At 44.8% G+C, this 15,329-nt stretch overlaps 1 protein-coding gene across 1 annotated transcript; it reads right to left on the bottom strand.

Annotated features, from left to right (window-relative positions):
- Positions 1-485: 485 nt before the first annotated feature.
- Positions 486-13,814, bottom strand: TUBGCP4 (tubulin gamma complex component 4). The gene is made up of 18 exons (XM_061999370.1): positions 13,732-13,814; positions 13,517-13,645; positions 12,250-12,372; positions 11,712-11,765; positions 11,206-11,262; positions 10,593-10,672; positions 9,773-9,974; positions 8,638-8,803; positions 7,133-7,257; positions 6,472-6,522; positions 5,975-6,080; positions 5,526-5,633; positions 5,157-5,295; positions 4,558-4,735; positions 3,524-3,658; positions 2,203-2,319; positions 1,629-1,768; positions 486-1,322 (listed from the first exon to the last, which is right to left on the bottom strand). Exons 1-18 carry the CDS (start codon positions 13,807-13,809, stop codon positions 1,310-1,312), a joined length of 2,001 nt encoding a protein of 666 aa, XP_061855354.1. The 5' UTR covers positions 13,810-13,814; the 3' UTR covers positions 486-1,309.
- Between the last annotated feature and the right edge of the window lie 1,515 nt (positions 13,815-15,329).

Genomic DNA, 15,329 nt, shown 5'->3' with positions numbered 1-15,329 from the left:
TCTGACTCTCCTGGGCTGTAAATCCCATATCCAAACTTCCACACTCTTTTTCTACAGTTTTCTGGCTTTTATGGCCACAGGGTTTTAAACTTGCATAAGCCACAGTCCCCCTGTGCACTGTTGTAGTGCATCGAAGATGCCAGTGAGCAGAGAGGATTTTTTTCCCCCCAAGGACATGTGACTTTCTTCAGAGCTGCTGCTTTGATACTGTGCAAATGGCAGCCCATTGTTGGGAAGGCTGGTTTCCTGGCAGCATTTGTGTTCAAATGGGGAAACCTGATAGTATACCCAGTGATGGACTCGAGGGCTGTCTTGTGACACTCATCCAAATGGACTTAGTGCAAGACAGGCTGTTACAGCAAGACTAGGAAATGTTAGTAATGTGCAAGAAGTTCCTGTCAGGTACTGCTTTTTATTGCAAGAGGATGCTGTGCCACTCTTGTCCCTTTGCACTTGGGTGCAGACATTGACAATATTCCACATCATTGTATGACAAGACGGTTTTATTTTTATTCAGAAGGATAACTACTAGCAACACTGTAAATAGACTTGAATGGAAAAGGTACATTTAGAGCTGGCATCCTAGTGAAGTTTCTCCTTAGTTTTAGTTCCAGCACACTCTTCTGGCAGCAGCGGGAGCTCTGTACACCGAAGAGGCCAAAGCTCCAACTTCTTGACGTGCATAATTTTAGGACATAAAATGTGTGAAGTTATATAGACAAAGCACGTGGCATCACTAGTGGCTCCTTTACCTATACAGATATGCTAGAACAGTGCACTGTATGAGAAGATGTTCTCAAAAATCTATTCCTTTTTCCTTCCTCCTTCACCTCAAGCTGCTACTTTGCATTTGTTTCACTTACTGGAGGTGTGTATTTGATTGGCATTGTGTACTGTAAATCCTTTTATTGCACAAGTGGGACTTCTGCATACAGCCAAAACAATACACTGCTTCCTCCATAGTCCAACTTGCAAAGGATCAGAGGCTGGCTGAAGAGTCAAGACATCATAGTTCTTGTTGCATTTCCACTTTCTGAAGAGGCACAGATTGCCTCCCTAGAAGCAATTATAAGTAGCTGCAGGGCTGCAGAAAGCATATTTTTACTAGTTAGGGAAAAATAGAGGAGCTTTCTGCAATCCCTGGGCAGCCTCACATCAGTGGCACTTCCTCCTTATTCCTTACTGAGCAGTAGTTCATGAGGCAAGAGCCAGCTACAAAGAAAACTTCAGTTGAGTGCAAACTCCAAGAGCATCAGTCTCCACTGCTTGACACGTTGTTGGTTAGAGCCTGAAGAAAAGATCTTAGGGCTTAAACCCCAAAACTGCAAGAAAAGGGTACAATATTATCTCCATGGTGAAAGGAAGTCCCTCCATCAACCCACATTGACTGAAAAATGCCCATGTGACCTAGTTCAACTTCATGCCAAAACAAACTCGAAAGGCAGAACGTGTGACAACCAAAAATTAACTCATCCTGGTTTGTTATTTTTCTGTCACGGTATTTAGTGACACTGTGCTGCTAATTGTTTTGGCTTACACATCAATACAAATCACTTAATCATTTAGATCAGTTTGTACTTCAAGTACCTCAGGATAACGCTACAAGCAGGCCCTGGGTGTACTCCTACCTGCCCAAGGTTCCTCCAGCCTGGGTGTAGTATTTATTATAATCCAAGCGTAGCAGCAGCTGAGCCAGGTCAGAGTTTATCTGATGGTTCCGAACACTAGAGAGGATCTTGAAGAGAAGTGATGACTGACGGCTGAAGCCCTGCAAATTAGAGGAAGTCAGTTCTGGGCACTCAGAAGAGAGAAAGCTAGCAAGCAAGCAAGCAACCCACCCACCCTTTCATCTCTGCTCCTGCCTAAACAATCCTTTAACAGCCCGACAAAGAGAATCACTGTGAGAGAAGCGACGCTGGGATCTGGTATAAGGTAAGCTGTCAGACACAGGAATTATTATCCAAAAGGAGGGACAGAGGCACTCACTGCTACCCACCTCTTTTCTGTTACAATAGGGTAATTTCTGCATATCTGCCCATGCTCCTGCTCTCTGTGCACACAAAATTTTCAACTTGGGAACAGATGAGTTATTAAAATCACTGCAAGCACTCGTACAGAAGGTCTCAGCTTAAACTAACCAATGATCTACAGCTGTTAACAAGATGACTGCTTAGGCAAAAGTCCACATAAACATAGATTCACCTTCACCAAAATACTGAGTTGTGCAGCTCCTCGTTCATCTAATGGGCCCAAATTCTGACTGACCAGAGAACAAAAACTATGACAAAGGTCCAGAATTTCATTTAAGCAGTGGAAAACCTGCATGGGATAAGAAGTACAAGACAGTACTTTAAGTAGAATTCACACCTAGAGAAAGCTGTTTCTTAGTACTTGAAAGGTTGCTGCATTCACAGAATCACAGAATGGTCGGGTTAGAAGAGACCTCTACAGATCATCCAGTCCAACCCCCTGCTAAAGCAGGTCCCACCTACATCAGGTTGCAAAATCGTATTCATAATCTGTTGCTGACACCATGTTTTTCAATCGGGAAAGAAGATGTTAATGCACTTGTAGCAATTTTGTAAGGTTTTCTACAGAAAAAGGATTACACCTTATGCTGCATTTTCACCTTGCCTCCCCACCCCCCAGCCTTTTGCAGTCACTGAGGAAACTGCGACTGGCATGAGCCATCCACATAGGCATGGAAGTGGAACAATGGCTTCTCTTTACATCCAGCAGGCCACCATTGCAGCCTCAGCATTGAGAGAGAAGAACGAAGAGCAGCAGAAGCTGTGGCTCAAGGCCTTGGTTTCACAGTTCAGAAAACTGGGAATTTCTTTGTACTGGTAACTTGCATTCACAAGCGGTGAGAAAGCCCAAATGCCTCACAGACATAGCTACTGGAACACACAAGCTCCAGACTGGACAATTAGGATCCTGCCACCTTTAATCTGTAGGCTCACAGACTGAGCCAAATGATGAAGATGCCCAGATCTGTGGTAGCACCATGGTTCACTGACACCAGCCTCCTTTGGGAATGGTTTTGTGAGGCTACAAATACTGGCAATGCTGTAACATAGCTTTGACTAAACCAGATGTACAAGGCAACCCTTCAGTCTCCTCAAGAACATCTCAACTATTTTTATCCTCTACAGTATATGTAAGAGATGGACTTTTTCCTGCTCTAATGCATTTCAGAGGAAGTCCCTTGGCAATACAGTTTACAGCACTATGCTAATTAGTACTTGCCTGTGAGAAAAACATAGTGACCAAATTGAAGTTTAATCAGGTTAACTGAATACTGGAATAACCTTGACTTTAAGTCAAGATTGCCAGGAACACAGCATCCACACTCACAGTAAATTTAAGTGACCTGTTCTAGCTTATATCTGCGTTATTCCTAGAATTGTAGGAGGTTATCACTGATCTGTTTTCAAAGAGATGGTTTGTAATACCTGTTCAAAAAGGTGTTTCTTAGGGCAGCTGGAGATTGAAGAAAAACATGAAAATGAGACCTACTTACAGGTTTTAGAAGGATGAAAGACTGAGCCAGCAGATTACTTAAGAAATGATCGTGAGCCAATCGTATACTCTCGAAATCCCGCGTGGCATTTATCTGCTGCAGGAGCTGTGAGAACTGGGATTCCAGGACATCCACCTGACAGACATGTAAAGAAACCTCATTAGTATCTCAAGAAGTGGGAATACTTCAGACCAGCCAAAGGTTTTGTGTAAGAAACTTACTTTCCTTATTGCTGTACTCATCTTAGAGGCTGAGGTTTGCTCTGCCTCCTGAGTGGGGAATGACATACACAGTTATACAGAATGGGGAGGGGGGCAATTTTTTATGCTAAATATTATCTAAGTAGAAAGGGGAATGGTCACTGTCTTTAACTGTTGAAAAAGTCTAGAACTAGCAAGTTAACTAAGCCATTTGATTGTAGCAATATCTGGAAGATACAATCTGGAATCTCTGGGAAAAAGGCTGTGGTGCAAAAGCTCAGCCAGATTACTCTGGATAATCTAGAAAGCCAGGTCTCCTCAATTCAGATGCATTGACTTTATTAATTAAAGTGACCGGTAATTCTAAAAAAATCATGCTACCAATAATTGGTGTTTACATTTGAAGTCTCTGTTTTACTTCAAATGGTCAGACTATGGCTTCTATTCATAAAAAGCCTCAAAGCCAGCAACAGAAACAAACAAAACCCAACACAAAAAAGACCCAGAACAACAACTTGCCACTCCAACTGGAGTTCACTTACCCTGGCTTCTTCCCTTGCCCGTGTATCTTAATGATGCTACTTCAGAGATGACTGTAGCTTCTCGCAAATGTTTAGTAGCACTAGAGAGCCCAAACTGCTGCGTTTCCACTTTGCAATTATCTAAGAACTCTCAGAACTCTGAGAAAGTTCTAGACTTGTACCAAAGGAAATCATGATTTCCTTAAGGCAGAAAGTATCTCAACCCCAAAACATAGGGCTTTAGTCCTCCCCCCATGCATTTCTGCCAGCTCCTGATTAACAGATACTGTTTACCTTTCTCTACAACCCTGACCTGCAGATAATACTGAAGATTGTCCACAAGGAAAGCCATGTGATCCCTCAGACGCCACTTGATGGCATCAGTTCTGTTAGATTTCAGGTGTTTGCGTTGCATCTGGAGAGCCCAGCAGTGCTGCAGTTCAGCCTGGACTCGGCGCACACTCAGTAGATATTTGAACACAACGTTGTACCTACAGTCAAAAACAGAAACTTGTTTAAGAAGAAAGTCTTCCTTGGGTGCAGGTACCGTAGAACATAAAAATGCAAGACTGTTCTTGTGTAGTTATGCAAGACAAGAAACAGGACAGGGTACAGTCAGGTGATGGCCCATCTCAGAGTAGCAGATTTCCACTTGCGTTGGTCACTGATCTAAAACATAGGAGGTGAATTTCACCACAGGGAGGGAAGAGCTGACAATGTTTTGTCAAAGTAGCACTGTTCATAAAATAGTGCAGATCTGTCAGCGTCTTGCAAGTCTCACTGTCATTCCAATAGTTATTTTAAGGTTCAAGGAGCAAGAAGAAGTGTTACAGCTCTACCAGAGTACATTAGTGAGTGCCGAAGGTCAGGGTACCTACAGGTGAATATACAAAGACCATACCTAGTACTTACTTCTCCAGAACAGCAGGAGTAAAGAGAATGTGCAGTGGCCATTGAACTTTGTAAGAAAGGCCCAGAGCTGCCCATCCAGATGCAGGAGCTTCACGGGGGGATAACTCTCGGGAAGGCCCTTCACGAGCCTGAGAAGTATCTGAAAATAGAATGAGGTGCCAAATTAAGTCATCTTGTCAGTCAAGATAACCATGACAAGAGGGGGGCAAAAGGAGGGAATAAGAAAAGCCAAAGCAGGCTAGGCCCATCACACAGGGCTGCAAAGAGAGCAAAGGTAAAGAAATATTAACTTCAGAGAAGGGTAATAGGACGTGGAAACAAGGTCATCGTCTCCCCTCTTAACTCACTGCTAAAAATGCAAGTAGGTACCTTTATGCTCCTTTCCATGATACTCGATGGTTAAGTGAAGCAGAGGCAGAAGGTTGTCATCATCTAACAGCACTTTATGAGCAGACTGCTGAAATGCAACGTTGACATCTGACAATGAAAGAGCATAGATATCAGGATGATGCAGCTAGTGCTAATTTTGCACCTGTGAATTACTTATGCTGGGCCATAAGAGACACCAATGACATACTATTTCCACTAGTTTCATTTAATTCCAGTTTCAAATATAGAGAGAAACCTGCCACTTGAATGTTTTCCAGATGTCATTTTCACTCACTCTGTGAGACATTCTAATTCACAGGTTCTGTTCCTTGAAAACTAAGGACAACATCCAGAGGATAAGATGGAGCTCTTTGGTACTCAATGTGGCCAACCACATCCCTTCTAGACCACAGGGAGGACAGACTGGTAAGTGAATAACCAACACTTACCATGTTCAGTCACAGCCGTAGGTGGTGTTTTTAACATGTGCTGTGCAGTGTCAATGAAGGCCTGAAACAGCTCACCTCTTCCCAAAAGGTAAAAGTCTTTTATAATCTGTGGAGATAATATTTTTGTGTATAAGCATATCAAAAACTGACCAGCAATTTTAAGCATCCTAGCTGATGGCATCCATTTTTATTATTGCTTAATGACTTGACGTTTCAAAACACAGCTGGAGAGCTCTGAATTTCGTCCAGTGACCAAAAAGTCTAATGTTGCCTTTGTTTGAGATGCAAACCACAGAACCACATACACAGACCCCTCTAACTCTGTGTCTAACCAAGTTCTGTGCTCATTCTTCAGACCTAGAAAATGGAAACAGCTTTACCTGAAAGAAGAAAGAGCAGAATCTAAGACAGTAAAGTGTTTAATGAGAAAGAGCCATTACAAGAGAAAGAATAATTTTTAGCTGCTCCAGCAAAAACAAGCTATCAGTTACATTTACCTTCAGTTGTCCTAGTAGATCTGATTCCTCCACCATGAGTTTCCAAAGATGCTAGTGAGGAAACAAAAAAAGCAAAACAAGATCAACCTCCCCTCAGATTTATCTACATCCATTCAGTGAGAACAGCAGCTGTCTCAAAATACCTTTGATGCATACAAAAATCACCTACACAAAATGCTATATAAAGCACAAGAGAACCCACAAGAATTCTGAGCAAGAAACTCAGCCTAAGCAATGTGAAGACCCATGACAAAAAAGCAGCAAATTGTCCACCCTAGCTTTGTTCTCACTTCTCTCACCTCTCCCTCTTCTCAGCTTCTCTCCCCAATCCAAAATAAAAAAAGATTAAAAGCTGCCAAAGCAAAGAGTTTGTCCAGTGAGATGCCATCTGTGATGCTGAAAGCACAATGGAAAGTTCTGAAGTTGTTTAAAAGCCAAACACAAACATTCCCCTCCTTCCCCCATAAAACACATAGTACTTGTTAGTGCCCTTTTGTCATTTGAAGTTGGGGTATCATGAAGCTCTCAGCCCTATAAGAACAGAAAGGCCACGTGCAGTGTTCACATGCTTGTTCAGCGACTGATGCTAAAGAGTCCCTTTCTTCTCCCAGTTATACAGCTCCTCAGCCTGTACAGCAGTTATCCTTCCTGGGATCCTTACCTCAGCAACAGTGCTTCGTATCCAGTCAACCACTGACTCAAAGTCCACCAAACTGAAGAGTGGTTGCTGCTTGAGTCGATGTAGCTCTGCTGCAAAAGTGTCCTCCTGGTTTTTTAGGATGGAGCCTGTGGAGCAAGGAGAAAAGTGTTTTGGACAGTTAAAAGGAACATTTGGAGAAGCACAGACCGCTTCTAGAAAAGTCCAGGCAACATTATCTCAGGTCTGGCAAGGAAGGTGAAGTTGAGGAGGCCTTAAAGGACAAGTACCAAGGTACAAGAATACTATTGCAAGTACAGTTACACTATAGATACTTGACATGACAGTGCTGTGGTAACAGTAAAAACGCAAAATATTTTCTATGTATTAATTGCCACTAACAGCTCTTTTCCTGGGACTGAGATAGATCACAGAATCACAGCATAGTGGGGGTTGGAAAGGACCTTTAGAGATCATTCAGTCCCACCCCCCTACAGAAGCAGGTCAACCTAGATCAGGTCACATCAGGTCCTGGCAGGTCTTGAAGACCTCCAAGGAAAGAGCCTCCACACCCTCCCTGGGCAGCCTGTGCCAGGGCTCCCTCACCTCACAGGGAAATAGGTTTTTCTTATGTTTAAATGGAACTTTTTGTGTCCCAGCTTCATCCCATCACCCCTTGTCCTGTCACTAGGTACAACAGAAAAAAGGGATGTCCCAACCTCCTAACATCCTGATATTTGTAAATATTAGTGAGATCCCCCTGCAGTCTCTTCTTCACTAAAATCTTTGAATCCACATCTTTTCTAACACATTAAGCAGCTGGGTTTGGTTCTGCACCTGCCCCCACCTCTTTCAAATCCATCCTCTTGCTTGAACTTGGGGATTATTTTTTTCTTTAATCAAGCCAGAAGACTTATTTCTTTTAATTTTGCTTCTGCTTAGGCAAGAAAACAGTCCAATTTAATTGGTCCTTTGCTCTCTGCAACGTTGTTCAAGTCATTGGAGTACTTTAGTATAGACAAGCTCAAGACAGAGCCTCCACAGCCATCCTTCCTGGTTGGGGTAGGAACATATTTCCAAAACTATCTACAGCATAAACTTATCAGGCTCTCAAAGAGAACCATCAGTTGGAATTGTCTCTCTTGCTGTCTTAGATCATTTGTCTTTTGAGACCGCATTGCACTGAATGTCTCATGTTTGTGTATGTCTTAATCCTGTGACACCATTCTGCAACATAGACACTGAGGGCAAGAGGTATCCTTTTGTCTGTGTGCACCCTTCAGGGACAGGGATGCAAACTGAAAAGAAAACACAACCTTTGCAATTACTTTATTTATCTGGAGCAAATCCCATGGTGACCTGTGGCTGGGAACCTGGAGACTACGAAGTGTTATTATTTACTCATCTGCTTCTTGTGCCACTGTCCTGGCACAACCATCCTGAGGAATATCAGCCAATACTCAGTGACTGCTGCATTTGTTAACAGAGCATTTTGGAAGAGAAAAGGCCACAAGAAAGATGTTCCTTACCTTTTCTGGTCAGGTTAACATTTTGGTTCTCAAACATCTGTACAGATTCTCCCACAAAGAGGATTTTCTCAGCAACCCGCACTGGTATGTACGAAGGCAGCATTTCTACCCGCAGAGAAAACTGTTTGAGAGATGGAGCCAACATGTTCTCCTCCTCAATTAAGCGCTGTCAAGAGACCCCGAGGAAAAGAAAACAAGCAAAACAAATAAAAGTGTGAGAAAATGAAAGGGAAAAGGTGTATAGGGGGAGAGTGTGTGTATGAGAAGGGGAACTCAAGTCCACTTGAAGTAAGCTGAAAGGTAGCAAACCAGATTTGCATTGTTTAAGTGAGCCTGCAAACTTTACATTTCTGGTACGATATCAGACCTCCCAAGAGGAGATGTAGTCTTCATCAGAGAGAAGGGCAGAGTGGGAAAAGGAGAATTTACAGAGTTGCAGCTGCTTGTCATGAGGCCCTGATGCAAGCACTGCTCAGACGTACAAAGCGTGGGAGATGACTGTGCTGAGAAAGCTGCTTTGCACAAGGGCACTCTCATGGCATGCTACTCCTACATGGAGTTACCACATTTCACCAGTACACCGGCAGCTGGCTCCCTTGCTTAACTCAGCACCCTGGACATGTTCTCAGCAGCCTCCTGACTCTACATAGCATGTGTTTCCCCAGCAATGTCAGTGTTGCCCTGTTAGGTAACATTTGCACAACAAATGGTTGTGCAAGAAAGGTACCTGACCCAGCTGCCAACAGAAAGGGTACAAATCATGTCAACACCCAAGCTCCCCACACCCTTTCCCTTGCAAGTGATTGATGACAATCATCAATGCCTGTCTTGAGCAGATCACAGTGTTGACTGTAAGGAGACAGAAGAGAGTCACTTGAGAGCAGGGAGAGTACTTGACATCAGCATCTACACAGATTCCATCTACAGGACTTTCTGCCCCGAGATTATCCAGCTGTGCCAGGCCACACATCCCTGACCTTTATGCCTAGCTGCAAACTAACAGGATATTCTGCTCATTTGCCATCCTACGAGGCCTCAATGTATGTGCAGTCTAGCACAGCTCACAATGAAGCAGAATGTACTTCTTCAGTTCTCTAATGATCAAAGCATGCCAAGCTATGACTTCCAGTCTTACCAGGTCCTGCAGTTCCCGTAGCTGTTTTCCTGTAAGTCCCCCAATTCCTAGGTCATCATCATCCTCTTCGAGTTGGCTAGGGACATTCCCAGAAGAGGGGCCCTGTTTGATAAAGAACTCTTCATGTTGGTCTAGCAGCAGTCCGTGCAGCATCCAGGCAGACAGCTGCTTGTACATGACTCCATGGCACACAGCCAGAATCCTGAGGTCAAGAGAAACAGACAGTGGGGCCTTTGCATGCAGGAATCAAAATCTCCTGCATCATTCTGGAAAGCCCAGTTAGCCATCCAGGCAATATGGCAAGTCCTAAATGGCTAATGTGGAAATGTTACATTTTTATTTTAAAGGAAGACAGGTGGACCAATCACCTCCACAGACACCTGCCACTACACCAGAACTGTAAGTCTGCAGTGGTTTCCCTGTCCTGCTGATCCTACTCAATTATCGTTCCAGCATGAACACAAATTATCTTTTAAGTAGTCTGACTGTATGTCCCCAAGGACATATAAACTCAACCACTTACACTTACTCTTTTGAAGGATCAAAATAGAGCAATGGGTCTACCATTGCAAAACAGCTCATACAGCTTTCAAAAGAAGAAAAAACTTCCCTCAGTCCTGAGCCCAAAGTATGGAGGAAGACTTAATCCCTCCTTTAGATAAATAATGGGGATAGTGACAGTTTTCCCTATATGATACTCCTACTTTTATACCATGAGACCCTGTTTTGCATGCACTGTTTTCAAAGTAAGGTAAATATTTTGACACTAACTCCAGTTACTACAGAAGAAGGAAGTAATAGCTTTACTGTATCTACATACTTCTCCAGAGCACTGCGAACAGGAGGCAACCCCCCACAGCTATGTTTGTGGACTGTCTCCAATATCTGACATCCATGAATCTGCAGAAAGAAAATATGGTTAGACTGGACCTGTTGCTTGGATCTGTACTGACTTTTTTGGACATTTAAACACTGATTTCAGCTGACAACAAAATGCCTTAACAAGCTGCATAAATCTCACAGAAAGAAAGGCATAACGTATGTAGTCAGAGGCCTTTTATGTGTGGTTCTACATCCAAAGCTCTCTCAAAAATGTCCCATAACAAAAAGAAAGTATTTCTGGATTCTGAAAACATGAGCTTCTGCCCTTCTTTTTTTCAGGTGTCAGTGGAAGGAAACAGCATCAGAAAAGAAGAAATTCCAACTAGCAGCATCTCATACTAAGAAATGTGACTATAGAATGCAAGTCATGCTGATAACGTCAAATCTGGTGTAAAAGGACTTGCAAAATAATTATTCAATACTAGGAATAGGGCACCCACTACTGACACCACTTTCTTTCCTAATATTAAGGGTCTGGGATGAGGACAGAAAGAACTTTATGAACTAAAGAGGAAACTTGTTAAGAGAAACTAGCTTCAATTTTACTGTACCTTCTGAGTCTTGATCTGTTCTACCATGACCATCACAGAGGGAAAGAGTAACTGAAACTGCAGAGCAAGGCACAAAATATTGAGTTAGGTTGCTATGCAACTAACAGAGAAAACTTACACTTGAGTAAGTGTGGAAACCAGCTTATTACAAAAATGGAATGAAGCTAGCATCTGGCTTTCCCCACAAACTAAAAACATGAGACTCTCTAGGAAGTACATCCTCCTTCTACTGGGCCAAGATGCATGAAGATGTTTTATTCTAGCTGAGGTTCAGGCTAAACACAGGCAGTGAGGAATATGTGAGGGTCAAGGTGGGAGACCTAGGGTTTGTATCAATGTGCAAGTGATCTCTCTGAGCAAGATTAAGGGACTACAAATGTAGAGGCATTAAAAGAAATGCTGTGACATGACAGACTAACTCTTATTTATCCCACTCACTTCCTTTTCAGACTCAAGGAGCGAGAAGAGTAACCAGAGAGTGCTACCCATTTATTAACATGACATACCTGGTCCAAGGAATAATTAACATGAGAGATGGAAAGATGTGGGTCAGCCAGAAACTGTAAGAAAACAAAGCAATTAATGAAAACTGAGTTATGGTATGGGTAAATGAAAAAGCATCTTTGGCTCTATCCTAAACCTTTAGTTCCCACATTGGGTTTTGCCTCCCCTGCCCCATATTTTTTGGCTGTGTCCCATTTTTAGGCTGTAACGACCACTGAATGATGACAGCACCCAAGATATGACAGCTGCTAATCTAGCAGACATTAATCTATAACTTTACAACTGAAAAGTAGAAGTGACAGTAGACTGAGACAGCACTGGGCTCTGAGACAGATGGGGCACCTGCTGAACTGAAGGCAGAGGGGACTCTATACTTAGAATGAAAATTCATTTACAGTGGTACCTCACAGAAGTAATTTGGAAGACATCCCTGATGTGGAAAGGAAAATACCTCTGTCCTCCTTAGCCACCAATACTTAGCAGAAATGACAGCTTTTCACATTCTGCTAGCAGCAGGACAGCCTGTTGTGTTTCCTTTACCTCTTGCTCTAGGTCAAGCAGTGCCTGTCGATATGGCTGCAGCACGGAATCAAGACCTGTGCAGAAGGCTCGCAGATAAATGCCATGTAATCCACTCTGGTTTTGCTGAGATGGATGGTGGTCCTGAAAGCAAACAATATAATTTACATCAGCTTCCCAGTGCAGATCTAAGGAGTGATGGAGTTTCTGCAGTTACACCAGCAGGCAGTGCTCCAAATGTGTTGAAATGCACCTTAGCCCACCAGAAAACGCCCAGAAAAACATCCCAGAAGTCTGTCACAAGGAGAGTCAATTGAATAGAGTTGCATCAAGAAGAATGTGGCCAGCAGGTCAAGGGAGGTCCTTCTCCCCTCTACTCTGCCCTGGTGAGGCCTCATCTGGAGTCCTGTGTCCAGCTCTGGGCTCCTCAGCTCAAGAGGGACAGAGAACTGCTGGAGAGGGGCCAGAGCAGGGTCACCAAGATGATCAGGGGACTGGAACATCTTTCATGCGAGGAAAGGCTGCGGGAACTGGGGCTGTTTAGTCTGGAGGAGACTGAGGGGAGATCTTATTAACAAATATCTAAATGGTGGGTGTCAGGAGGCTGGGACATCCCTTTTTTCTACAGTGTCGAGCAACAGGACAAGGGGTAATGGGATGAAGCTGGAACACAAAAAGTTCCATTTAAATGTAAGAAAAAACTATTTCAGTGTTTCAGTGAGGGAGCCCTGGCACAGGCTGCCCAGAGGGGTTGTGGAGTCTCCTTCCTTGGAGGTCTTCAGAACCTGCCTGGACATGTTCCTATGTGACCTGATCTAGGTGAGCCTGCTTCTGCAGGGGGGTTGGACTGGATGATCTCTAAAGGTCCCTTCCAACCCCAACCATTCTATGATTCCATGATATTTAGCAATCCTGGGGACATATGCTGGGAACCACTGCTCACTTCAGTGCTTCTTTGTATCTATGCATGCCTCTTGGATCTCCAAGCTCTTCACAAACCACAAGGACTCACTTCCACATAGGGATGAGCATCCTGTACGTCCCGTGCACAAATCCTGGCCAGCCTGCAGTGACCAGAAAGTGTTGCAGTATGCTTCCCTAAGAACAAGACCTTTCGCTGTTCCCCGCTCTCTCTTATTTGCATCGCACAGAGATTTCTGGAGCTCTGCTGAGGAAAGCGGATTTGTTTGTGCTGGCTCGGCTACGCGCTGCAGGACATGAGCGCCTCAGGGGCTGCCCGGCCCAGCCGCCTCCGCCGCGCTCTGCCCGGCAAGCACAGCGGCCCCACCTGCTGCTGTACGTGTCCCGTGTACTGCTCCACGAACTCCGCGAAGCGGATGTAGTCGGTGCCCAGGCGGCAGAGCCGGTTCAGGACGCTGGTCTCGCTGGGGTGCAGGAACGGCAGCTCCTGAGACACCTGAGGAGGGAAACGGCGCTGAGGGCGGGCGGGGGCGCGGCAGGGGGCGGCAGGGGACGGCGGGGGCGGGGGCGGCGGGCCGGTACCTGCAGGCCGCTGCGCTTGCTCCAGGTGAAGGCCCCCCCCGGGTACCCGCTCAGCGCCAGCAACAGCTCGTGGATCATCCTGCCGCGCGGGCTGCTGGGGAGCGCGCAAGGGCTGCCGGGAAGGGCGATGCGTGCCCCGGGGCGGTGGCGGCGGCGGCGGGTTCCCGTGGAAGGGGGCGGCGGGTTCCCGGGACGGCGGCGGGTTCCCGTGGAAGGGGGCGGCGGGTTCCCGGGGCGGCGGCGGCGGGTTCCGCGGTGCGGGGCGGCGGGGGCGGCTTGGCGGCAGAAGGCAGGTTCTCACTGCACGCGAAGGGGAGCGGGCCCACGCGAGGGCGGGCGCGCCGGGTGCCGTGAGTCACCGACAGCGGCCCACCGGAGCCGTCCGCACCGTGAGCGGAGCGCGGCCCTCGCCGCTGTTTGCTTGCTGCAGGGGGGCGGCCGAGGAGCGTGGCTGGCTGTGGCGGCAGGCGCTGGTCCGGAAGGACCCGTCCAGGACAGCAGCAGATCTGCAGCCTTCTAGGTTGATTTTTGGCTTTGATGTTCCTTCCTGATGCTTTATTAGATTCTCGTAGTATTTGTCGCTGTTCTATCGATGACAGTTTTACCTGCCTCTGTTTATTAGGTACTGCTTCGCTTTCCCTCTAACCCTAGTTAGTGTTTTAATCAAAGCTGCCCACTTCCAAAAGTGTGCAATTGTCTAATAAACTGTTTTCTGGCAATCTCCTTTTCATTGTCGTTTTCCTGTTTTGGGCAATATATTTTTGGGCAATACTTTTGTTCATGTGCATTTTTACCCTTCTTCAGTTAGAATTAATTACAGTTGAGCGTCATATAACAGATGTCTGATAACTGTCTGTTTTAAACGTGTGTTTGGTTCATGATCAGCTTCTCACAATGAAATGTAGGAAGAACTTTTGTTACAGTCTTACAGGGATGCGTAAGTTCCTAGTACATCCCATCATTTTCTAAAGGACTGTTTATTTTAATACTTTAATACTGTATGCATCTCCTTTCTGTAGCCAGCTTTATGAGTATCCTAAGTATCATTCTATCGTGCATCAGTATAACAAAACTGTGCTCTTTTATGTTGACGAGACTTCAGTTGTCTGAACAAAGACTGACGAATTTGGCCAGGCCTTTTTATTCATTGACATAAATATCACAGAATGCAGTTGGGCCAGGAAAGCCGTGTGCCATTCCTGCTTTCAGGAAGCTGTTTTGAAGGTTTGGCACCATTGCCTTCAGACTTGCAGTGCTGACATTAGTGTCGGTCCTTCTTTTGGCTCAATCCCATGCTGCTGACCAAAAGTTAACAGGTAGGCTTTGATTCATGCTGAATTTAAATGCTGTTTTCAGCAGATGCTAAAGCTAAGCATGCTGCAGATGGTAGTTTACGTAGCGATGGCTCGATGACTGACCAAAACAGGTTTAATCTGTAAAGACTAAACACATAATTTAGTGATATCTTTGTACACTACTATTCATGTAATGCTTTTATTAAATGCATACTACATATTTAATGTGTTAGACCATCATCTTCTACAACCAGCAACTAATCTTACAGCAGCATTCATTCACAGAAAGTGGAAAATGTTGAG

Source organism: Colius striatus, chromosome 7, assembly GCF_028858725.1.
Source record: "Colius striatus isolate bColStr4 chromosome 7, bColStr4.1.hap1, whole genome shotgun sequence".
In the NCBI taxonomy this organism is placed as follows: domain Eukaryota; kingdom Metazoa; phylum Chordata; class Aves; order Coliiformes; family Coliidae; genus Colius; species Colius striatus.
Note: the sequence above shows the minus strand (reverse complement) of the source record. Positions and strands in the feature narration are given on the sequence as shown.